This window comes from Saimiri boliviensis, chromosome 5, assembly GCF_048565385.1.
Source record: "Saimiri boliviensis isolate mSaiBol1 chromosome 5, mSaiBol1.pri, whole genome shotgun sequence".
NCBI classification, from domain to species: Eukaryota; Metazoa; Chordata; class Mammalia; order Primates; family Cebidae; genus Saimiri; species Saimiri boliviensis.
Genome location: NC_133453.1, coordinates 87,891,668 through 87,917,945, shown reverse-complemented (window position 1 = coordinate 87,917,945; position 26,278 = coordinate 87,891,668). Strand labels below are relative to the sequence as shown.

The 26,278-nt window shown below is 39.8% G+C and overlaps 1 protein-coding gene across 1 annotated transcript; it reads right to left on the bottom strand.

Annotated features, from left to right (window-relative positions):
* Nucleotides 1-3,051: 3,051 nt before the first annotated feature.
* Nucleotides 3,052-21,622, bottom strand: NMI (N-myc and STAT interactor). Its single transcript, XM_003921982.4, has 8 exons — nt 21,279-21,622; nt 16,894-16,980; nt 15,981-16,076; nt 13,294-13,456; nt 10,159-10,265; nt 9,886-10,072; nt 4,546-4,652; nt 3,052-3,467 (listed from the first exon to the last, which is right to left on the bottom strand). The coding sequence occupies exons 2-8, from the start codon at nt 16,972-16,974 to the stop codon at nt 3,285-3,287; spliced, it is 924 nt and encodes a 307-aa protein (XP_003922031.1). The 5' UTR covers nt 16,975-16,980; nt 21,279-21,622; the 3' UTR covers nt 3,052-3,284.
* Nucleotides 21,623-26,278: the final 4,656 nt, after the last annotated feature.

Sequence of the window (26,278 nt, the reverse complement as noted above, 5' to 3'; positions counted from 1 at the left end):
AGAATTTCTAGATAATGGAATTAGGGCCTAATCCAAATTCCATATGGAGCACACATCTACGGAATGGGATTTCAGAATTGCTTTGGCCCAGTGTCTGCTATGTGTCTCCCATTCTTTCCCTTTCCAAGCGTAAGAGTTTATTGCACTTATCTTATTCTAGTCCTACTACTCTATATTGGATGTGTGGGGGTCTGTGCATAAAGACGAGCAGCATTCAGACCTGAGGTCGATCACTTAGAACGTGCACTTTGAGTTTAATATCATTATTGGATGAAATTTTTTGTTTTTCTCCCTTAAGGATGAGATGACTATGAGTACATTTTGTGTGATGAGACGAATGAACTAAATCTTGGTGGTAAGACAGGTAGGCTATGCTCGTTATTATTCTGGCTCAGCAATATCTGGTTCTCTTAACTTTTGATAAGACAGAATTTCCTAGTCTCCATATATATATATTTAGATTTTAAATAGAGATGGGGTCTCACTGTGTTGCCCAGGCTGGTCTCAAACTCCTGGCCTCAAGTGATCCTCCTATTTTGGCCTCCCAAAGTTCTGGGATTACATGCATGAGCCACCATGCCCAGACAGTCTCCTCCTATTTGAATAGGGCCATGTGACTATTTCTGATCAATGAGATGTGAGAAGAAATGACAAGAATCACTTCTGGGTTACAGCATTTAATTGCTAATACAAGACTTTCCAGATTTCACCTTTCCTCCCCTTCCCCCACCCTCCCATGATTCTTGTCTCAAGATGCTCTAAGTCATGAGGATAAACAGAGTCCTCCTGCCAGCCTGCGCTGGATAATCAGCACAGGTAAGAATTGTTGAGGCCCATGAGGTTTGGCAGGTTGTTTGTTACCATGGCATTACCTAGCCTGTCCTGCCTGATAAATCAACAAACAGCAAGAGGAACTTGTAATTCTACATATGTATCTATCTGACTTATCGTATTGGCAATGTCTGGAGTTAGCCCATCTCGGACATACACTTGAAGGCCCCTTTCTTAATATTCAATAAATTAAATAGCCAATATGATACTTTTGTTAAGTTTTCAAAGACAGCTTTCCTCTGTAAAATCTCTAAAACTCTAAGAATAGCCGGGCGCGGTGGCTCAAGCCTGTAATCCCAGCACTTTGGGAGGCTGAGGCGGGTGGATCACGAGGTCGAGAGATCGAGACCATCCTGGTCAACATGGTGAAACCCCGTCTCTACTAAAGATACAAAAAATTAGCTGGGCATGGTGGCACGTGCCTGTAATCCCAGCTACTCAGGAGGCTGAGGCAGGAGAATTGCCTGAACCCAGGAGGCGGAGGTTGCGGTGAGCCGAGATCGCGCCATTGCACTCCAGCCTGGGTAACAAGAGCGAAACTCCGTCTCTTAAAAAAAAAAAAAAAAAAAAAAACCTCTAAGAATAAGCAGGAGAGCCAATGCTTGTTTTCTGACATCCAGCCAGACTGCTCTAGGGTGAGACTGAAAGAAATCCAAAAGAAAAGTATCATTTTCTAAGCTAGAAATATTTATCAAAAAACACATATGAAAATTTAGAATTGAATTATCAATTTTACTGCCTGAAGAGGACACCCCAAAAAACGGAAGTGACTATTTCAACTTTATCTTAAATAAATATTAACATAAAATTCTTCCTGATAGGCAATCTGCCACGAACTATCGACAGTACCCCCTGGGCCAGTGAGACTGGCACAATGGAAATTTAATAGGTGCTTTAAAGTTTTCTTCTTAATCTTTGTGAGTGCTTAAAATAGTCATTCTATTTTAAAAGAATAACAGACACAAGAGATTCGTTTAAATGGTAAATGTGAAAATTTATCATAAATTGTAGTTTTTAGGCACCATCTCTCATTCCTTAAAGAAATGTGAAAACAAGTACTTCTGGGAGTAATATAACTTTAAAACCTAAAAATAAAATATCAGAAGCAAAACTTGAGCTTTTCCTTTTGTTTGTCTGAGATGGCAGGCAGCATTCAATAGGTTTAGAACCTTTTCCAAAAGCCTTTCATTTCTGCCAACATTTTAATATGAATTTAATTCTGCTGCCAGTTCTTCATGAAACCTGCCATGCCAGAATAGAAGTTGCCCAAAGTTTCTTTTTAAAAAAAAAAAAAAAAACAGTCTCGCGATGCCCAGACAGGAGTGTAGTGGTGCAATCTCAGCTCATTGCAACTTCTGCCTCCTGGGTTCAAGCAATTCTCCTGCCTCAGCCTCCTGGAATTACAGGCACCTGCCACCACGCCAGGCTATTTTTTGTATTTTTGGTAGAGACAGGGTTTCACCATATCGGCCAGGCTGGTCTCAAACTCCTGACCTCAAGTGATCCCCTCTCCCTGCCTTACCCTTCCAAAGTGCTGGTGGCATGAGTCACCGCATCTGGCCTAAAGGCTCTTTACCAAAAAGACTTTTACTTTCTCTGAATGGGAATCTTTAATTTTATCATTAATGTGTCTGCAAGTTAAAAACAGTGAAATGCTAGTAAACTAGATCTCTTTCCAATTAAACTTTAAGCCCTTGGAGAGCAGGCACTGTTTTTACCTCCAGGCATTCCCCAGCATAGAATATGATGAGTGACGGAGTCACTAACTTTGTATTTACCTCTTTCTCCATGCCAAGGTTTTCAAATTCTTACACCAATTGTTTCCATTGTAAGTGCAAAATAAAGTCCTTTACAAGCTCTATTTGGAGAGGGGATGGCTTGGAAGGAATCAAGGGACACTCGGCACTTGGGTGAACAAAAATTCAACAGAAAAACCACACTCAGCTCTGAGAACTTTTGGATTTGTGGAGTGAGATGCTATGCACAGTGGGAAATGGTTGCTCTTGAAGTCTTTGAATCTTCAGTTGAGTTTACAGGAATCACAAACTGCTGAACGTAACTGCCTTTGTTTTGGAACCTGTTAAGAGTCAAGTCTGCATATTGGTGGGCATGGGGCCACAACTGAATTGGCCCACAAGACCGTAACAGGATGAGCTTGCACTGGCAGGGGACATCTGAATCACTTAAGGTTGATTTCAGCAGACATGGCACCAATACACGTAATCTGTAAGCAAAACTTTATTACAGTGCGTTTATTGTAGTTGAAAACATGCAGCTCCATTGGAAACAAAGAAGATTCAGAAACACGGAAATAAATTTTGTATCTAAAAATAAATGGATGCTAAAAATAAAGGTTTTTATTTTTTTAAGGAAAAGCACATTTTTTTGTCAAACATTTGCAGTAATCAGAGTTAAAAAGCTATAGTTTTCATGATTCTGCTATGATTCTGATTCTATTCTTCAAAGTAAGCTATGTGAGGTTGACCTAGAGAACACTTGACCACATCTACTTCTCCACCTCCATTCTTTGCCCGTTGAAAGTGAACGCTAATTGAATCCTCCACAATCTCTTCATCCATTTGAACGTCTTCCATTCCAGTCAGAAGCACTGTCCTTTTAGATATTCCTGAAAATATCTAAGAAGGAAAAAAATGATAAATAGAAAGATTTCTAAGAGCTTTGAATTATGAAAGTTTACATTCATAATCTCCGCTTAATATGTTTTATATTATCTTAGCAGAGACAAGAGATCTTAGGAAGATTTTCCAAGCGAGAGAATATCCAGTCAGATCTGAGTTTTAGAAAGAGAACTCTGGCGGCATTATGGAACATAGAGGAAAGGAGGGACGCTCTGGGGACAGAAAGACCAGGTAGAGAGGTAGTCAGAAGTGGAGCTGGGAAGATTTAGTGACCAAATGAATGTTAGAGGTGAAGCAAACTGAAGAGTTAAGTGTAAGTTCTAGCTTGGCCTTTATGAGTGAAGAGACTTTTGGAGCTTTTAAAGATCTTGGCAGTTGTGATCTCAAACCAATTATGAGCTCCAAGCTCCCTTCCCAGGTAACTGTTGGGAGCAATGGCATCACTGTATGCCCTTGTAATGGCTGGAAGAGACATGATCTTGTAAATAGGAAAGCTGTCACTTAAAATTGTATTGTTTGCATATTAGCCAAGTATCTCTTAAAATTTTGTTATGTTTACAATAATGTACCTTATTGGCAACAAATTATTAGTTTGACGTTTAACAATAGTGCCTCTAGTAAATTATTTTACAACCAAAAAAAAAAAAAAAGAGTTCTAGCTTTTAGGTTGGTGGACTAGGTAGATGGTGGTACCACTGGATACCTTACAAGGAAGAGGAAAAGGAAGCAGGTCTGGCGTAAAGATAATGAGTTCAGAGAAGGGAGGCAGGAAGTCTTTCTCAAGCTCACTGATGGCAGATGCATGAGAGAAATCCAGCTGTTTCCATGCACAAAAATAACAATTGTGCTATTATCTGAGTAATTTCAGTTTTAAAAATTGTATAAAAAAGTATAGTTTTGCATTAAAATGCTCTTTCAAAAGACAGACTCATTCTGCACCAAGCAAAAATGAAGAAACCATTTTGATATCCCTCATTCATAAGATTCAGACAGTAACAGACTCACACAACTTTATTTTTTGTGGGGTGGGTTTGGGCAGTGAGTTCTGAAAATGAAAGAAAAGAGATGACTTTACCTGATACTTTTTCAAGTACATTTCTGTGTATGGAGAAACAGTAACTCTACGGCAGGTTTCATTTATATAAAGAGGATATTCTTTCTTTTTCAAAATCTTGTCAGCAACTAAAAGCAAAGCAAAAACAATAATTTTCTTTTTTATATCATAAACATTTTTAACCAAAGTTAAAACTTCCTTCAAAGAGAACACTATTACAGTAAACATTGAGTTGAAAGATTGATTTTTAAGAAATTGGCTGCGTGCGGTGGCTCATGCCTATAATCCCAGCACTTTGGGAGGCCGAGGCGGGTGGATCAAAAGATCAAGAGATCGAGACCATCCTGGCCCAACGTGGTGAAACCCCATCTCTACTAAAAATGCAAAAATTAGCCAGGTGTTTGGCATGCGCCTGCAGTCCCAGCTACTTGGGAGGCTGAGGTGGAAGAATCGCTTGACCCCGGGAGGCGGAGGTTGCAGTTAGCGGAGACCGTGCCACTGGGCTCCAGCCTGGTAAGTCTCTGTCTCAAAAAAAAAAAAAAAAAAGAAAGAAATTCTAAAATCTACTTTGAAGTCCACAGTACATAATTTTGAAAACAACAAGGCCAAACAATAATGAGGTTTAAAGGCTTCCTTCCATCTTGAATTATTCACTGCAGTCAATCAGTGCATAAAGGACTGTGATGTCCTCAAACAAATCTACTTAGGGCTACGAAAAATATGATAGTCTTCTGCCAAAAGTAACCCACTCATCTAACAAGACTGGAGTGTTTCCCAGTTTCTCCAAAGCTATAAATGAAAACTATGATTAGAATACTATATACATTTTTTCAATATATTTTTAATGCATAATAATATATGTATAGATACATATATACCAACACACATGTACATAGTAAATTACTTGGCAGTTCTTTAACTAATATATGATATTTGATTAACCGAAGTAATGATGTTAACCAAAGCAGGGAGAGGATTGAATGTCATCTAAAGAAATAAAAATTCATCTGTTTTCTCCAACACAAAGAGTAGTCTGATTTATTTGTAGCAACATTTTTTTCTCCTAGAGTGATGAAAGGACGTGTGTCAAGACTTTACAGTCTTGCTTAACAGAAACAGTTCTTGGGAATATCCAACCACCCTTTTTATGACTCTTTCCACTCATCTAGCTTGGATCAGCAACATGGTACAGTGGTTAAGAGTGTAGGCCCTCATTGGCAAAGATATGGAGAAACTGAAACCCCGAGGCATTGCTGGTAGGAATGTAAAATGGTACAACCTCTATGGAAAACAGTATGACCCAAAATATATCCCCAAAATATTAAAATAGAACATGATATGATCCAACAATTCAACTTCTGGGTATATACCCAAAAGGACTGAAAGCAGGGACCCGGATAGGTACTTGCTCACCAATGTTCAAAGCAGCATTTTTCACAATAGGCAAAAGGTGGAAGCAGCCCACGTGTCCACCAACAGATGAACAGTAAACAAAATGGATATGTAAAGTACACACACATGGAGAATATTATCCAGCCTTTAAAAAGGATGAAATTCTGGCCAGGTATGGTGGTTCATGCCTGTAATCCCAGCACTTTGGGAGGCCGAGGTGGGTGGATCAACTGAGCTCAGGCATTGGAGACCTCCCTGGGCAACATGGTGAAACCCCATCTCTACTAAAAAAAAAATACAAAAAATTAGCCGGGTATGGTGGCGCTTATCAGTAGTCCCAGCTACTTGGGAGGCTGAGGCACGAGAATCACTTGAGCCCCAGAGGTGGAGGTTGCAGTGAGCCAAGATGGTGCCACTACACTCCAGCTTGGGCTATAGAGTGAGACCCCATCTCAAAAAAAGAGATGAAATTCTGATCCATGCCACAACATGGATGGACTCTGATAGTATTATGCTAACCATAATAAGACAGACACGAAAAAGACAAATATTGTATGATTCCACTTAAGTGAGGTACCTAGAATAGGCAAATACATAGAAACAGAAAGTAGAATGGTGATTACCAGGGGCTGGAAGAAGAGGTAATGGAAAATTATTGTTAAGTGGGCACAGAGTTTCAGTTTGGGGTGATTAACAGTGGTGATGGTTGTACAACATTATGAATGTACTTAGTGCCTTCGAATTATACATTTAAACATTCTTAAAATGGTAAATTTTATGTTATATATATTTTATCACAGTTAAAAAAAGAAAAAAAAAACAAACAGTGCAGGTCCTGAGTCAAATAGACCAGCTTCAGTCCTAGCTCTGCTACTTCTGAGTTATGTAACCTTGAGTATGTTGCTTGCTTCTTGAAGCCTGTTTATTTTCTGCAAAGTAAGTATAATTACAGTACTTACCCTGTAGATTGTTGTGATGAGTCAGTAAGGCACAGTTTATGAAGTGTCTGGAATATTTATCTCTAGAATACCTTCATATCCTTCAGTAGTTACCTGTTGGATAACCTATAACCTGCAAAAGTATTTTTCCCTTTCTGGCTAGATGTAACCTCTAAGAGAGCATCCCCAGATGACCCAAGAACACAGTTTCCCAAGCTAGAATTATCTCTCACAGTAGGGTTATAAATTGCATTCTAGTTTATTTTATTTATTTATTTTCTTTATTATTATTATTATTCTGAGACTGAGTCTCGCTCTCTCACCCAGGCTGGAGTGCAGTGATGCAATCTCGGCTCACTGCAACCTTCGCCTCCTGGGTTCAAGCAATTCTCCTGCGTCAGCCTCCTAAGTAGTTGGGACTACAGGCATGAGCCACCGCGCTTGGTTAATTTTTGTATTTTTAGTAGAGGCAGGGTTTCACTTTGTTGGCCAGGCTGGTCTCAAACTCCTGACCTCAAGTGGATCTGCCCACCTCAGCCTCCCAAAGTGCATGAGCCACCACACCCAGCCTTGTCTCATGGATTTTTTTTATTTTCCTTTTTGAGACAGAGTCTCGTCTGTCACCCAGACTGGAGTGCAGTGGCGCAATCTTAGCTCCCTGCAACCTCTACCTCCTAGGTTAAAGCAATTCTCCTGCCGCTGCCTCCCAAGTAGTTGGGACTGTGGACGTGAGCCAGCATGTCTAGTTAATTTTTGAGTTTTTAGTGAAGACGAGGACTCACGATGTTGGCCAGGCTGGTCTTGAACTCCTGACCTCAAGTGATCCCCGCCCCCACCTCAGCCTCTCAAAATGCTGGAATTACAGGCATGAACCACTGCACCTTGCGAGATTTTTAAAAATCCAAGATATAGACAAACTAACAGCAAACAAGCAAAATGAATATATGAATTTGGTGAATTAAAAGCTGGATGCTTGACTATGGAAATTTCCACCAAGTTATCATTCATTTCCAAGACAACATATACGGTAGCCCTCAAGACCCCTTCCTTCTGTAGCTCTCCCTAACACACTCCACCATGATGTCCTAAACATCTTTCAAAAGCTCAGGTCAAAAATGCATATTGGACTGGGCATAGTGGCTGACACCTGTAATCCCAGCACTTTGGGAGGCTGAGGTGGGCATATCACTTGAGGACAGGAGTTTGAGATCGAGACCAGCCTGACCAATATAGTGAAATCCCATCTCTACCAAAAATTAGGCACGGTACTTTGGGAGGCCAAGGCGGGTAGATCACGAGGTCGAGAGATTGAGACCATCCTGGTCAACATGGTGAAACCCCGTCTCTACTAAAAATACAAAAAATTAGCTGGGCATGGTGGCATGTGCCTGTAATCCCAGCTACTCAGGAGGCTGAGGCAGGAGAATTGCCTGAACCCGGGAGGCGGAGGTTGCGGTGAGCCGAGATCGCACCATTGCATTCCATCCTGGGTAACAAGAGCGAAACTCCGTCTCAAAAAAAAAAAAAAAAAAAAAAAAATTAGGCACGGTGGCATGCACTTGTAATCCCAGCTACTTGGGAAGCTGAGGTGGGAGAACTGCTCGAACTTGGGAGGCGGAGGTTGCAGTGAGCTAATATCATGCCACTGCACTCCAGCCTAGGCAACAGAGCAAGACTCCATCTCAAAAAAAAAAAAAAAAACAAAGCATATTGATATGTTTTAATGTGCCCAGAAAAAGCCTGGAAAGACACCCAAACAACCATAACTAACTAAATCGTAGGAGAAAGGGAAGTTTGAGAAAATGTCTCATTTTTTCTAAATTTGTGTTTTTCTGTATTGTTTCAACTTCCTTAAAAAAGCATGTATTACTTTGTCATGAAAAAATCTAATCTATCAATTTTTTAAAATTTTGTTCTTTGAGACAGGATCTCACTCTGTCACCCAGGCTAGAGTGCAGTATCAATCACAGGTCACTGCAGACTTGAGCTCCCGGGCTCAAGTAATCCTCCCGTCTCAGCCTCCTGAGTAGCTGGGACCACAGGCATGCACCACTATGTCTGGCTAATTTTTTAAAAATACTTTGTAGAGATGGAGTTTCACTATGTTGACTAGGCAGGTCTTGAACTCCTGGGCTCAAGCTATCCTCTTGAGGCCTTGCAAAGTGTTTCAGCCTCCCAGAGTGTTGGGATTACAGGCATGAGCCAAGGCACCTGGCCCTGTTAATGTTTTTTAATGGTATAGCTGAGTTTCTATTATAAGTGTAAACCCAGGAAAAGCCCTAATAACTAGAGGAAATCAATACTCATCATCTAAGAGACTGCTGTAGATAATAATAAGTGAGATGGAAGAGATAGTTATATATATATATGTATGTATTTTTTAATTGCTCTGTCACACACACCCTGTGTGATCATCAAGTTCTTCATTACCCCAGGCCTCAGTTCACTTGTCAATAAATAAGTTTATCCCCTACTTCCAGAGTTGTGATAAATATACAGAATCCTAGCAGCATGCCTGGCGTGTGCTAAGAATGCACTGAGATCGGGCAGGGTGTGGTGGCTCATGCCTGTAATCCCAGCACTTTGAGAGGCCAAGGGGGGCAGATGATGAGGTTAGGAGTTCGAAACCAGGCTGGCCAATGTAGTGAAACCCAGTCTCTACTAAAAAAAAAGAAAAAAATTAGCCGGTGTGGTGGCATGCACCCATAGTCCCAGCTGAGGCAGGAGAATCGCTTGAACCCTAGAGGCAGAGCTTGCAGTAAGCCAAGACCACACCACTGCACTCCAGTCTGAGTGACAGAAAAAAAATAATAACAATGTATTGAGATTTTATACACTTATTATTTGTACCAGTGTTATCATTCCTAGTACTGTCCCTGGAAATCATTTTCTACACTCTACCATTTTATAAGGTTTTTTTAAAACCCCAATTATCATGCTAATACATTCCATATAAAAGAAGTAGAAGAATACTTTCAGGAACAACAGAACATGACTGAAATGGCAGAGTGTCTTCTACACCCCTGAGTACCTCCAGTCTCCACAAACGTGATGACGGCGCTCCCGGACTGTCTGTCGTAGTCCACGCTGTCCACCTCTCCGCCTCCGTTCCGGGACTTAGAAAAACTCAACTCTAGTTTGTCTCTCATCTGATCTTCAGGCAATGTGCCAGGAATTTCAGTAACATTGATTTTCATTTTAGAAATTTCTACAAAAACCTGGAAAATGGTTTGTGTTCAGAAATACGGATGAGAGAAGTGCCTATGATGAACAGAAATCCAAAAAATTTTAAACATCTTGCTACCTGGAATCTGACGACTGAGTTTAGTGGAACTGGCTTGGCTGTAACCTCCACGTTTACGTCTTCTATCTGCACATGGTGTTTACTCATTCTTATCACATTTTGGGCAACTAAAAAATAATTCAAGAAGGAAGTATTAATTTTAGATATTTTAAGCATTTTTATGCTTTTGGTTTAAGAACTAATTATCCTATTTTTAACTTTCTTTAATATTAAAGGGTCTAATTTAAAAAATTTGATGGGGGGTGGTGGTTCTAAGTGATAATGGTCTTGCCACTGAAGTAGAATACATATTTTGGAGGATCAGGGGAAAGGGGGACAGGATCTCACTCTGTCACCGGGGCTGGAGTGCAGTGGTGTGGTCACAGCTCACTGTAACCTCAAACTCCTGGGCTCAACAGATCCTCCCACCTCAGCTTCCAGAATAGCTAGGATTATAGGTGCATGCCACCATGCCTCCATTTTGTAGAGACGAGATCTCACTTTATTGCCTAGGCTGCTCTGGAGCTCCTGGACTCAAGCGATCCTCTTGTGTCAGCCTCCGTAACAAAGCAGTGGGATTACAGGCCTGAGCCACTGCTCTTGGTCCAAAAGTAGAATATATTAATGTCAAAGCACATCAGCAAAATCACAATGTAGACGTTCTCAAGTTCTAGATTCATCTCATAAGATGAATCTTTTATCTCTTAAGAGATAAGCCTAACCAATTTCCAGAATTCATATATTATTTCAGTCCAGCCACATACCCTTCCTTCTACTATTAATGGCATTACCAGAGAATTCCCCTAGTACATTAATGTACAGCCAGAAATTCTCCCATGTTGAGTAAGCTGGGAAAACTTTCATGGCTAAGTATCAAATTTGTACCATTAATCTTAATTTTACTTAACCTTATCATTTGTTACTCCTTAACATGTTAGAAGCACTAGAGCGATTTATATTCATTTTGTCTGTCTTCTCAAACATTACACGTTAAAGACTACACAGGCTGGAACATCAAAGAGTATTTTTTTTGTCATCCTTAATGACGAATTCTACTTTTGCAAACATGCTCTTGAAATCATTCTTTAAAAAGTTGATAGTCCTACTATATTGATCGCAAAGCTGTCAAGTCTAATTTATCCTTGCAAATGGGAGAGGATAAGTAAAATGCCAAAAGTCACCAGCACTCCAAAGAGCAACTCTATGTCAATTTAAAATGTATGTGAGTGAGCACTTATTTTTAACTGTGTGGCATGAGTTTATAACACTTCACTTTTGATATTTGGGGTTGTTATTCCAGTTTATCATGAAAATAAGTGATGTTCAATCTCTATCTTATAAAACATCACATGTGTTTATGACAACCAGATGGCACCACACCACAGCTGCAGGAAGAGGAAAAAAAGGGCCAGAAGCCAGGGCCTGGCCATGTGGGAATTGAACTTACTGTACCAAAATATGACTCTATAACTTGGATGATGGTTTTTTGGGGTTTTTTGTTTTGTTTTGCTAATGACAACAGACAATAACAGAAAATATCAATGAGTAATACTCAGATGATCCTCTTTCCCTCCCACTCCTCCGCGAAACCCCAACATCTGGTGATCTGGATGCAGCTGAGAGGGACCACTTGTGTTTCAACTTTTATGACTCTGACAGTCAGGAGTCGACTCCTCCTTAATTGTGTTTTAAACCTAATGCTGTCTCAGGAGATTGGGAGCTCAGAGCCACATCAAGGGTAGAAGCAATAATGTAGGTGCTTCTTTAGAGAATTCCATTTCCAACATTCCCAAGAAATTGCTGTGCAGAAACCCTGCCTCCTGAATCCCCATTTATATCTATCTTTTAGTTATATCCAGATTACCAAGAGCAATCACCAAAGTGAGTCCCGGACTCCCACCTATAGCAGTAGCTCCAGGGTGAAGGAAAATACACTGGTAATGTATGTCTTCTAAGTGCAGACACTGACCTGCTAGAATGCCTTTCCTTTTAACATTTACTTTTAGGCTACAGTGGTGGACCAGTTGTCAGGAGACATGGGTTATAGACTCAGAATCTGAGTACTGGAAGGGCCAGGCACACCATTTGGTCCTTCACCACATAACTTAAATAAAAGAACAAAGGCCTGGGCTGGTGGCCTACTGAGAGAAATATTGGCCCAGTGGAAGTACATGGACTGTCAGGGGTTGGGTCTCAGCTCTGCAATTAACTGTATAGACTTTAAGCAAGTTACTTATCTTCTTTAAGTTTCTGTTTCCTTATCTGGAAAATTCCTAACATGTAGCAACAATAACAACTAAAATTTACTAAGCTCTTATTAAGTGTCCAACATTGTGCTAAGTATTTTAATCAACATTTGCTAAGTACGTTATCAACAATAACAACATTTATTAAGTTTTTATTAAGTGTCCAACATTGTGTTAAGTATTTTATCAACATTTCTTATTTAATACTCAAAGCAGCCTCATGAAGTAGGTACTACCACAAAGCACCTGTATAAAACCTTGAGGTTTATAAAGAACCCATCCCACATCATGCTTCTAGGAAGGGACAAAGCTGGCACTCAAAGCCAGATCCTCCCCATTCAGGAGCCACCAGTTCTGAACAGGGGCCCTCACCATGGCAGACTTAGCAAATAACAGGTCTCATTCCAAATCTCTAACTCCTAGGCTCTTCCCATTCGTTGGCCATGTGCCCTTAGGTAAATCCCTTAAACATCCTCAGAATCTGTTTTCTTGGCTATGGCATATCTATATTTAATGTACACAATAATAACTATCCTATCCTCCTATATTTATGGAATTGTCTGAGTATTTGAGAACGGTATAGTTCTACTACCTTGAAATATTACTACCATTACTATTTGGAGGTAGCATGTGGAATAGAAAGAGGCTGATATTGGACATCACAGCACCTGAATTTAAGTCCCACAGTCATGGCTTTCTAAATAAGAGATCATATTCAAGGCCCTTGTCTCAGAGTCAGTTTTCTCATCTGTAAATGGGAATAATCATACCTGCTTCAGGGTGTCAATATGAGGATAAGAAATAATATAAGTAAAAATTGCAAAACAATAGCTAAATGTCCGTGAAAAAATCTTTGAAAGTCCAAGTGCTTTCCAAATAACATGGTCATATTTTTTAACATGAGTCATACCTTCTTCTTTTTCAAAGGTGATAAGTGCTTGTCCTTTTTGTAGTTCATAAGGAACTTTCGAGCTCACTTGAAATGAACAGGAGATATTTTGAAACTGGCTGTCATTCTCAGGAATTTCAACTGAAATGAATTTCATCTTTGTTTCAGGAATATCCTCTTTAATCTAATTCAAATAAAAACGTTTGAATAAAATCAAGACAAGAAATAACTTAAGTCCTTCCAATGATAATGTAATTTGGTCATCCAATAATTCATTCTCACTGGTTTTAGAATCTTGTAGAATACTGAGTATGGTCTTACTTAACATCTTTAGTAATTGCTTTTTCCCATATAGGTACTCAGTAAAGTAATCAAATGCTGATCTTTTAATATCATTTCACAGATGAAATTTAAAACATATAATCCTCTCACTTTTTCTAATCAATGTTTAAACTGTCAATATTGTATGATGCTCAATTCTAAAACCTACATCGTTCATGTATATGAGGACGGTTTTAAAAAGTGCCAATACCAGATTATCTCATAAGGAAATCATTCGATATTATGTTTAGTTTCACTGCAAAGTATGAAATACAGAGTTGGGTATAATTTAGTATTTCAAATCCAGATAATTTCATCCAAAAAGAAAGACTCCAGAATGAGATTATTTTATTTTAATTATTTATTTTTATTTTATTTTATTTTTGAGATGGAGTCTCGCTCTGGTGCCAGGCTGGAGTGCAGTGGCACAATCTCAACTCACTGCAACCTCCACCACCCAGGTTCAAGTGATTCTCCTGCCTCAGCCTCTCGAGTAGCTAGGACTACAGGTACATGCCACCACACCCAGGTGATATTTGTATTTTTAGTAGAGACAGGGTTTCCCATGTTGGCCAGGATAGTCTCTATCTCTGGGCCTCATGATCCGCCCACCTTGGCCTCCCAAAGTGCTGGGACTACAGGCATGAGCCACTGTGCCCAGCCCAGAATTAGATGATTTTAAATTTATTGAATTTTAAAATTCCACCTTCCCCATCACCACAAGTTAGGTTTATAAAAAATGAGAAGGGACAGTATGAACAAAAATTATAACCTGAGGCTGGATGCAGTGGTTCACGCTTGTAACCCCAGGACTTTGGGAGGCCGAAGTGGGCCGATCACCTGAGGTCAGGAGTTCGAGACCAGTCTGGCCAACATGCTGAAAACCAATCTCTACTAAAAATACAAAAATTAGCCAGGCATGGTGGCAAGCACTGTAACCCCAGCTACTCAGGAGGCTGAGGCAGGAGAATCACTTGAACCCAGGAGGCAAAGGTTGCAGTGAGCCAAGATTGCATCATTGCACTCCAGCTTGGGCAACCAGAGCAAAACTCTTGTCTCAAAAAAAAAATAAAAATAAAAATTGTAACCTGAAAAATAAAGATAGGTGTTTATGCTTAGCTGCTTAGAATTATTGGGATTAGCATATTTATACAACTACATAAAAATGCACAAATGAGATAGGGTGCTTGCATTTCTATTTCCCATGGTTATTTTACATGCTGAAAATAACACAAACAGATTAGAAATATTCAGTGAGTCAAACTTATTATTTGCGTAACTCCAGTGTAGATTCTGATTATAGTAAGGCTGACTTCAAAACAATTTACAATGTCTGAGAAAAGGCACAGTGTTACCCAATAATGCAGAAATATCCAGTATATGCTGACGAGCCAAGGGCTTTCTGAAATTAGATTGAGAAAGCTTGATTCTATTTCTGACCACACTGCGACAGACAGCAAATTCACTTAAGCTCTCTGATCACTGTTTTGGTCCTCTGCAAAGGGGGTCGACTAGGGCTGGCTGGTTTCTAAAGGCTCTTTGAGTTGTAAGACTAAATGATTCTAGCTCCTGCCTGAGAAGTACCAGAATCTTAAGAGTCTTCTGCACTCATCTCATAAACACCAAAAACCTCACTTCCCCATATTTAATATCCTATCTCCCACTTCAGAAACAAAAAGTGTCAATGCTTTAATTTTTTAATAAACTGAGTCGTTAAGAAAAAAAGAGAGTGAAAGTTATGTTTAATTAAAATACAGGACAATTTAGGAGAGAATTTAAATGGTAAGGTTTAATATATGTCCAATTTTTTAAACCATGAAACTCATTTAAATTACCAAAGCACCGTGGATGAGAAGAAGAATAAAAGAACTCAGTGAGAAAAGCCAGAATTTGATCCAGCAATGATTTGCTAATGACCATCTTTTTTGGGTAAATTTTATTAATTTTTTGTTTTTGTAAATTTGTTAAAGTGTGCATAAATAATAGAAAAATGCATGTATCATAAGTAGAAAAACGCATGTATTGTAAGTACAACAAGAGCTTAAGTACAACTACACAGCAATGAGAATGAACAGATCACAATGACATGCAGCAGCACAAGTCTCATAAACACAATGTTAACACAAAAAAGACAGAAGAGGGCATACCATATGCTTCCCTTTAAATTAAGCAAAAGCAGGACGTTTGAAGTTAAAACAGTGATTACTTTTAGAAGCAGGTAGGACCCAGAAAGGAACCCAAAGGGGTTTCTGAGGTGTTGTCGTGTTCTGCCTATCATCTGGGTGCTAATCACACATTTTAAAAATGAATTTTGTATAATTAAAGTGCTTTTCCCAAAAACTATGTGTCCATCAAAAATGTCACATATAAAATAATTAAGAGAGTACCTGGAATTCTCTGGTAGCCTCTTGTAACTCAGTTTCAAGCTTTTGGATCTCCTTCTTCAGTTGAATATTTTTCTTTGTAATTTCATCAATTAATCCCTTAAAAATACCAAATGATACCAAAGAAAGTAAATAGCCCCTGAACTCATTTTTCTGAATGAACTAAAGACGATACATTTCTCTCATCCTGAACAAAGAAAGGACATTAGACAGTTACAGAGTAAATATGACTATGTGAATAATGCATTTGTTGAATATTTTACATCATCACCTATCTATTCTAACACTGCCAAGCAGTACTATCTCCATTAAATAAACCGGGAAACCACCTTTTACACCAGACCAAAGTCATAGAAATTTCTATAGTAAGGCAAAGATTGAGATCAGATCTTCTAACTATTACTTCAGTGCTGCATCAGATCCTTTCCTAGCTATTTATGACTACGATAAGAGTTTTAAATTCTATTGGAATTGTGGACATATTACTTTGTGGTAGTTGTTGTTGTTGTTGTTGTTGATTATCTGTGATTCCCATAGTAACCCACAGTACACAGATGCCTTAACAAGCCAGACATATGACCTTAGGTAAGGGGTTTAAGCTACGTGGGCCTCTGTTTCCTCTTGGGGTCTAATGAGATAATTGCTAACTATGCTCTTAACTTGATGATGCAAATCCAAGAAATGAGGGTGTGAGTGAGAAAGCAGCTAGTGTTATAAGCCCTGTAAGGGAAAGAATAAAAATATGACACTTTTTATAAGGCTTAAATAACATAATGGAAGTCAAAAAAAATTTTTAAAGCCTAACAGCCTTGCAAATTCAAGGCAATGTTGGACAAAGACATACAAAACATGCCTTACTGCAGAACTAATAGATATAAACTAATTTTTAATAGTACCCAGTAATTTTCCTTTTTACCTTGTTTTGTTCGTCTTTCATAAATTCATCTGGCCAATGCTCCTTAAGAACTTGTTGTATATTGTCTTTGTCAGCTTCCATGATTCCCTAATATTACAAAAAAATATTGTAAGCATAGTAAATATACACAAATTTAAAAAGAAAGAAATAACAACTTTTGCCCTTTTATGGACGAAACATCTCTTCTTTGCTATATCTTTTTTTCTCACCATCCGTCTTTATTATCATACGGCTTATATCCAAACAAAGTCTGTATTTCAATACTCTCTTTTTTTTCTCTTTTTTGAGACAGAGTTACTCCCTGCCTTCCATGCTGGAGGGCAATAGTGCAATCTCAGCTCACTGCAACCTCTGCCTCTCAGATTCAAGCGATTCTCCTTCCTCAGCCTCCCAAGTAGCTGGGATTACAGGTACCCGCCACCATGCCCAGCTATTTTTGTATTTTTAGTAGAGATGGGGTTTCACCATGTGTTCAGGATGGTCTTGAACTCCTGACCTCAAGTGATCCGCCCCTCTAGGCATCCCAAAGTTCTGGGATTACAGGCGTGAGCCACCACACCTGGCCAGGATTTCAAATAACTTTCACACCTATAATACATAAAAAGATTATAAAAATCCTTTGCTTTTCAACAAAATAATATACAGAAAGTAATGAACGTTAATGTTTCTTTGTATTTTATATTCCAATCTTATCATGCTCCATTTTAAAAGACTATACTACTTTGGTTTTCTAACATTTTTCAAAAGTTTTGATTAAAATATTTAATTCTTCCTATAGTTCTCCCCACTTGTAAACTAAGTCAAAAGGCCTCCAACATACGCTTTCTCTACACAGGTGTCCTTTCCTGGAGCTTTCACAAACTCTCCCCCTGGGTCCATAAATGTGGATCGGGAAGAAAGTACAAGTTTATTTCTAATAACCTCTCATTGAAGCTTAGTACTCTCTTCAATTATTTTCCTCTTTGAAAGTAATAAACACTTTGTGAGCTGGGCGCGGTGGTTCACACCTGTAATCCCAGCACAAAGTGCTGGGATTACAGGCGGGAGCCACCGCACCCGGCCCCCTGAGTTTTTAGTAACTGAATTCACATCATAGAAAGAAGACCAAGTCTGTCAAAAAACCTGGAGAGACTTTTGTTACAACCACTGTCTGCTCTGCAAGCCCAACAGACTTTGTCCAAGGGCATTGTATGTTTTTCAAGTCCCTTGAATTCCCTTAAAAATCATTTACTGACCCTATAATCATCCACACTTCCCCATCTCCCTTTCCCCTAAAAAGTAGGGAAAATAACCATCTCTACTCCATTGTACAGTAGTATAATTACTTTATTTTACCCCCTGTGCACATTAATAAATGTATATGCCATTTCTCTTATTTAATCTACCTTTGCCCTTCAAAGAGCAAAGGGGAAGTTTTCCCTAGACCCCTACACTATTCAAGACATTATCCGCAAAGGGAGGCAGGGGCCGGCAGCGCCGATGGGAGTGGGGCAGCGCGGGGGTTGAGACCTTGTTCCGGAGCTGCCCGCGGAGGCTATGCCGCCCATTGTGGGGGTACACCTGCTCCTGGGCCCTCTGTGCAGTCTCTAGGCAGTCAGGACTTCGAACTCTGTACCTTGTTTGCTTTGCTTCATTCAGGAAATTGAAACACAAAGTAATTTGTGTTTCCTCGCTCTTTTCTCGGAGCGTCTCTAGAGATAGTTCTTAGGAAAACAGATTTCTTAAGAATGCTTCTTGGCAGGGGCAGAGTTGCGCAGTCATGCCTGGCGTTTCAGAATAGGCAAAGTTTTTTTTAAAGGAGACATCTGAAGGAGAATGCTGTTTCCAGTCTGTATGTACAACAGGCAGACATTCTATCACCTTTCTTTCTTTTTACTGCCAGGCACACATATAGGAAGATTGGATTCTACACGCCCTGGCACCACAGTGATATGACCGAGTAGGGAAATACAGTGATAATGATTTGTATTAGTTTTTTTTATTGTCTACCATAACAAATTACATGGATTTAGTGGCTTAAACACATAAGCACACACACACATACACACACACAATACAATTTACTATCTTAGGGTTCTGTAGCCGTCTTACTGAGGTCTCACTGGGTTAAAATCAAAGAGTTGGCAGGGTTGCCTTTCTTACTGGAAGCTCTTGGGATGAATCTCCTTTCCAGTTTCCAGAGGCCACCAACCTTAGTGAAATTCACATGGATCTGATTATTAAATTGTAGTAATATAGCTCTACTAATTTTCTGATTTTGATGACTGTATTGTGGTTATATCAGAACACTTTTTTTTGTAGGAAATATATACTCAAGTATATAATGAAGGGTGATAGGTCATCATATTGGAAATCTATTCTTAAATAATTTAGGAAAATGAAGTGTTACTGTACTTGCAACTTTTCTATAAGTTTGAGATTACATATATATATATATTTAAAGCACATCACACACACACATACATATACATACATACATACATATGTACATAGAGGTCACTATTGTTTCAACAACTACAAAATCTTCCTAACAGTGGTCAGCCATGGTCTGACACATCCTAACTCCAGCCCACTTTCTAGTCTTAGGCAATTCCTCAACCCAGTTTCCTAACCACACTGAACACTTGGATAGTTCCTTTTCTTTCCTGTCCCTCAAATTCTCACATCCTTCCTCCTCTCTCAACCTTAATCTTCATCTCATGAAACCTTACTGTGCTTCAAGGTCCATTCCAAATTTTCCCCAAGTTCCTGAAGCCTTTTCTGATTCCCCCAAAGGATGTTACTCCCCATCCTTTATCTCTTTTGTGGTGATTTAATTATCTGTGTACCTGTGTCATTTTCCATGACACATCATTAAAGATGTTGAGGGCCGGGACCATGTCTACTCCTCCCCACAGACCTTCAGAACACTTTCTCAGTATAAGCTTACGCACTGAAACCATTCTATTTAGAGAATTATGCGGTATCTTGATTTGAGTATTTGCTGTACTCAGGACATCACATGCATATGAAGTCCCCTTATTACAGCGAAGAGAGAAACTGCAATGTTATTTGCTTCTTTATTTTTATTATTGTGACAATGCCAATATTTCTAAGAGCCTGTAATAAAAGCTCTCAGTATAAATGATCTGCTATATAACACCCCCAGAACCCCTTTGGCATTTTAACATCTGGATACTTTCACTTTTGCCTGAGTAGGATGTACGGTCATTCCTTTTATGCAACCATGTAGCAGGCAAAACAATGGCTCCCTCAAAGATGTCCACATCCTAACCCCAAGAATCTGTGATTATGTTAGTTTACATTGCAGAGGAGAATTAAGGCTGCAGATTGAATTCAGGTTGCTAATCAGTTTGCTTTTAAATATGTAGATCACCCTGGATTATCTGTGGGGGCCCAGTGTAATTAAGAGGATGCTTAAAAGTGAAAGCGAAAGACAGAAGAAGAGAGTTAAGAGTGAGATGTGATCGCAGAATTCTCAGCAATGTTGCTGGCTCTGAAGATGGAGGAAGGGCTACTGAACCAGGTAAAGCAGGTGGCCTCCGGAAGCTGGAAAGGGAATTCACCCCAAGAGCTTCCAGAAAGGAAGGCAACCCTGCCAACACTTTGATTTTAACCCAGTGAGACCTCAGCAGGACTGCTACAGAATCCTAAAACAGTAATGTGTGTGTGTGTGTGTGTGTGTGTGTGTGTGTGTGTGCACCTGTGTTTAAGCCACTAAATCCATGTAATTTGTGTGTGTGTGCGCGCGCGCCTATGTGTTTAAGCCACTAAATCCATGTAATTTGTGTGTGTATGTGTGCGCGCGCCTATGTGTTTAAGCCACTAAATCCATGTAATTTGTTACGGCAAAGAACAAAAAACTCATACAAATCATTATCATCGTATTTCCCCAGTACGATCATATCACTGCGGTGCCAGGCCGTGTATAATCCAATCTTAGCAAAATGAAAGAAAGGCAATAGAATGTCTGCCTGTTGCAGACTGGGAACATCGTACCTCCAAGAAAAACCTTGCCTATTCTGAAATGCGAGCCATGACTGCGCAACTCTGCCCCTACCAAGAATCGTTTTAAGAAATCCGTCGTCCGAAGAACTATCTCTAGAGACACTCCGAGAAAACAGCGAGGAAACACAAATCACTTTGTTTCAATTTCCTGAATGAAGCAAAGCAAACAAGGCACAGGGTTCGAGGCCCTGGCGGCCCAGAGACTGCACAGTGGGCCCAGGAGCAGGTGCGCCCCCTAGACCGGCGCAGAGTCTCAACCCCGGCGCTGCCCACTCCCGCCCGCGCTGCCGGCCCCCGCCTCCCTTTCCACCCGCGGCTCTCCAGCCCCGGACTGCCAGCGGCGGGGGTGGCAGCCGGGGAACGGGCTCCCCACTCACCTGCGTACGCCCGCCGACCGCAGCTCCCAGAGGCCCAGCGCGCCTCCGCTTCCCGGAAAACAGCTGCGCCCGGGACGCCGGAACCCACCGAGGGACTGGGAGGGGACGGCCCGCGTTCCCGAAGCGGCGCTGCCTTCCGCCTCGGAGAGCTGGGGGGTCGTCCTGAGGAGGCGGCCCTCGCAGGGAACAGCTCGGTTCCTCGAAAAAAGAAAAAGAGTGAAAAAGAAAACTGCTAACGGCGATTTTTCTTTAGCCCTTAAACACTGCTCGAAGACTAAACCGGGTGTCTCCTGTAAGTCACGAACAGAAAAAAAAAAAGTTAGGACTAATTTCACTTTCGATTTTTAAAACGTGGTGGCTCTGAGGAGTAAAGCAAAAGTATCCCTGAAGCTTCTATACACAGTAATTTTAGGGAATGTTTTCTAAAACCGGTTTTTTGCATATATTTTATAAGATATGTTGGAAAAGCGGATAGAAATAAAGTTAAAGCAGGAATCTCTTCAGATTGTAACTCTTCTATTTCTTAGTCATTGTAACACTAGTTTACAAATTTTTACAGCCAGCACAAGATCAGCATTTCTGTGTCTTTTGCAACATCCCCCGGGCTATGAAGTTGGGAAAGCTGTGGTGTTCCTGTTGGTTTCCATGACCCATGTCCCCTGAACGTTTTCTTATAATCTCTGGTCTTGTTGTGGAGCTTGTGAATAAATACTTCCCTAGGTGTGAACTTTTCCTTTGAAAATTCAAACATCTGGTTTATTGCAAGAACTGTAGTGTCTCTTAATCCCACATAAAGAACCACCCTACAGCTGCCCCTGCTCATAAATGCAGATGTGGGAAGCAAATGAATCAAAATTATTTCAAGGCATAAACTCTAGGTTATCATGCTACTTAGCCACATAGACCAACTGATATAGTGGTCTAAAATAACAGATTACCAAAAGTACAATTTCTTTATATCAAAAAGGTTGATGGGAACCAGTTTAAAGTGGTGGCATTTCTCTTCCCTTCCTTCCTTCATTTGCTTCCTCCCTTCCTTTCGTTCTTTCTTCCCTTCCTTTTTTTTTTTTTTTTTTTTTTGATAAGTCTTGCTCTGTTGTCCAGTCTCCAACTCCTGAGCTCAAGTAGTCCTTCGACCTCCACTCCCAAGTAGCTAGGATTATAGGAATGCATGACCTCACCCAGATTTTTTGTACTTTTATTTTAATTTGGGGGTTGGGGGCAGGTATCAATTTTTCCCAGAGGCTGATCTTGAGCTCTGGCCCCAAGGAATCCCACTACCTTCGCCAAAAACTAGACTTCTTTGTGTTTATCAGACCAGTTGGAAAATACAAAAACTCCATCTGCTGCAACTTGAGAAAGAATTACTTTGGTTTTCCCTTGAAGTTTTAGAGGAAATATGAACTCCCAAGGTTATTTAGTTCAACCTCATTTCTTCTTTTGTTTTTATTTATTTACTTATTTATTTATTTTTGAGACGGAGTTTCACTCTTGTTACCCAAGCTGGAGTGCAATGGCATGATCTCGACTCACCGCTACCTCTGCCTCCTGGGTTCAAGTAATTCTCCTGCCTCAGCCTCCCGAGTAGCTGGGACTACAGGCGTGCGCCACCATGCTCAGCTAATTTTTGTATTTCTAGTAGAGACGGCGTTTCACCATATTGACCAGGATGGTCTCTATCTCTTGACCTCATGATCCACCCGCCTCAGCCTCCCAAAATGCTGGGATTATAGGCGTGAGTCACCACGCCCGGCCTATTTTTATTTTTTATAAGAAGATATTAAAGGAGAGGACCGTGGCCAGAACAGGGCTAACCTAATATATTGACTCAGATTCTGTTTAAAAGGCAGATGATACAGGTGGAGGGGAAGTCTTTTTGGACACCTACATTCTAAAGCTGAGTCATGCACTAACAGTCTGACTTTAACTCAGCTTCAAATCTGGTATTCTGCAAAAATGCTAGAGATCTGAAGATAAAGAGTTGGCTTCTGGACATATTATTAATAACTGTAAATGCTAACATCTACTAGGAACTCCTAGACATTTTATAAACCTTTTCGTTTTGCCAGCAACAATATTAGATACAGGTATTATTCTCATTTCTTTTCACCTGTCTGAAGCAGGCAGGAAGGTATTATCCCCATTTTGCAGTTGAGAAAACTGAGGCATAAAGAGGTAACCCAAAATCAAGCAGTTAATATATGGTGATAACGATATCATACTCTACTCTCAACAGTATCTCCAAACTGTGTCTTAGGATATACATGGAGAACATGAAATTTTATGGCCCAATACATTAGAAAATGCTGCATACTGAATCTACTTTTGGAAATTCACAAGGCACATCAGCACATTAAGAGTTCCAAGAAATATTGCAGGGAAAAATTAAAGCACATATTAAAAAATTTAATTTTATTCAACCTTGAACTTATCAAATTAATTTGAGTAATATATTCTTTTTTTCAAGGAACAGTTATTAAAATCGTGGGAAGTTTCTGATGGGGCCTTTTGAGGAATGCTCTACTAAATTATGCCCTCTCCAAATATAAAAGTTATTTATTCAGTGTCTCTCATGTACTCAATAAATATGTCACACATGAGCTGCAGCTTTCTGTGTCTTGGATAGCTCATGTTTCCATGAGATATCTTGGATATCTCACTCTGTGCCTTGGACATCTCATGTAAATATTCACCTCACAGATGTGAAGTGAATATTATGATACACATTTGTCTCTCCCACCACATGCCAATGAACTCCTCCCAGACGTTCTATAAAGACACACACACACACACACACACACACACACACACACACACACACACACCAGTATTACATACAGTCTAATGTGTGTTGGAAGGGGTAAGATACCAGAAGTAGTAAGCGACAAAGGAGAGAGGAGTATCCTCTGCCTGAGGAGGTCAGGGAAGTTTCATTCACAGAAGAGGTGAAATTGAGTTGATTCATTAAGATAGGGAAAGTATACTGAGAAGAAAGATCAGGTGAAAAATCCCAGAGTGATATGCAATGGACTAAATGTTTGTGTCCCTCCAAAATTCGTATGTTGAAATCCTAACCCCCAAGGTGACACTATTAGGGCTGGGACCTTTGGGAGATATTAGGTCATGAAGGGTAGAGCCTAAATGAATGAGATTAATGCCCTTATCAAAGAGGCCCAAAGGAGTTTGTTGACCTCTTTTGCCATGTGAGGACACAGAGAGAAGGTACCATCTATGAATCAAGGAACCGGCTCTCACCAGACACTAGATCTGCAAGAACCTGGATCTTAGACTTCCAGCTTCCAGAACTGTGAAAAATAAATTCTGCTGTTTGTAAACTACCAATTTATGATGTTTTCTTATAGCAGTCCAAATGGACTAATACAACATGAAATAACATGAAATAAACACTAACAAGAGTTTAGTGATTATGCAAACTATGAGAAAGCTACCTGATATCTATGACATCATGATTCTCCTTTGAGAAAAGGCTAGTACACTAAGCTTATGCTACTGTTGCTAACATTTAGGTGATCTGGTTTGCAGTTCATCCTTGGGGAAACTGAAACATTTATGCTCATTGTTGTGCAAGATCCTGGGAATACAAATGAATTTCATAACCTCCTTCTAGTTTTCAAGAGTTTTCCCACTGGACTATATAAATGGTCAAGGAAAACTCTTACTCTTTTATCAGGCAAGCAGTACTGTATAGTTAAAAGCATGATTTTGGCCGGGCATAGTGGCTCATGACTATAAACCCAGCATTTGTGGAAACTGAAGCAGAAGAATCACTTGAGTCCAGGAGTTCAAGGCTGCAGTGAGCCATGACTGCACACTGTACTTCAGCCTGGGCAATAGCGTGAGACCCTGTCTAAAAATTAATTAATTAATTAATTAGGCAATTAAAGCATGATTTTGATGTCAGAAATGAGTTTGAATTTCAGTTTTCAGTTACTGAAGTTTCTCAACTTTAGTTTTCTCATCTATAAAATAAAGATGTGGTGAATGAGATAGAAATGCATTTCAAAGACTAAACACAGTGCTCTGCCCATGGAAAGCCCTCATTAAATTGTACTTGTTTCGTCTTATACTATGGTAAGGTTATTTTTCAATTTTTCTCACATTTCCTTTATGTTGTTTTTCCTCCCACTTTTAAGAAATACGGCCATTTAAAAATGTATTTTATGTTACCTGCAGTAACTACCTAGTGCACACTGTATAAACAGTTACTTCTTTTTTTTTTTTGAGATGGAGTTTCGCTCTTGTTACCCAGGCTGGAGTGCAATGGCGCCATCTCGGTTCACCGCAACCTCCGCCTCCTGGGTTCAGGCAATTCTCCTGCCTCAGGCTCCTGAGTAGCTGGGATTACAGGCGTGCGCCACCACGCCCAGATAATTTTTTGTATTTTTAGTAGAGACGGGGTTTCACCATGTTGACCAGGATGGTCTCCATTTCTTGACCTCGTGATCCACCCGCCTCGGCCTCCCAAAGTGCTGGAATTACAGGCGTGAGCAACCACGCCCGGCTAAACAGTTACTTCTAACTAGTCATTAAATACTAGAGTAGGAGTAAAATACTCTGGACCCAATGTTATAACAACCCTTTTGTATAGCTTTTTATACCCATGTGTGTGAATAAGCTTGTATAAGTGAATAAAATATTATGAGATAGATCAAATATTTAGAAATAGAAATAAATCCAAGCAAAATAATAATAATACAATTAAAGAATAAAGGACTTTATCTTGTCAAATCTTGCCTGGACTGCTGAGTCATCATATAAACATAATTGATAAGTCAGAAAATTTTGTTGTGTTAAAGTACATAGAGAATGAAGTTGTTATCCTTGACAATGCTGTAATGAAGAACAATTAGTGTTTTGCTCATAAACTAAAGGCTCAAAAATAAACATTTATCTGTAGTATTTGAGTCTGTAAGATAGCAGTAAATCTCAATATTATGTTAAGGAAATCTCTTAAAGGAAATCTGAGAATACTGCTGATG

Coding starts and splice junctions, on each gene's coding strand:
- NMI (XM_003921982.4), bottom strand. CDS start 16,974: ATGGAAGCTGACAAAGACAATATACAACAAGTTCTTAAGGAGCATTGG. Junction 10,266..13,293: donor CACCTTTGAAAAAGAAGAAG/GTATGACTCATG, acceptor ATTATTTTTTAG/TTGCCCAAAATGTGATAAGA. Junction 3,468..4,545: donor TGTACTTGAAAAAGTATCAG/GTAAAGTCATCT, acceptor TTTCCTTCTTAG/ATATTTTCAGGAATATCTAA.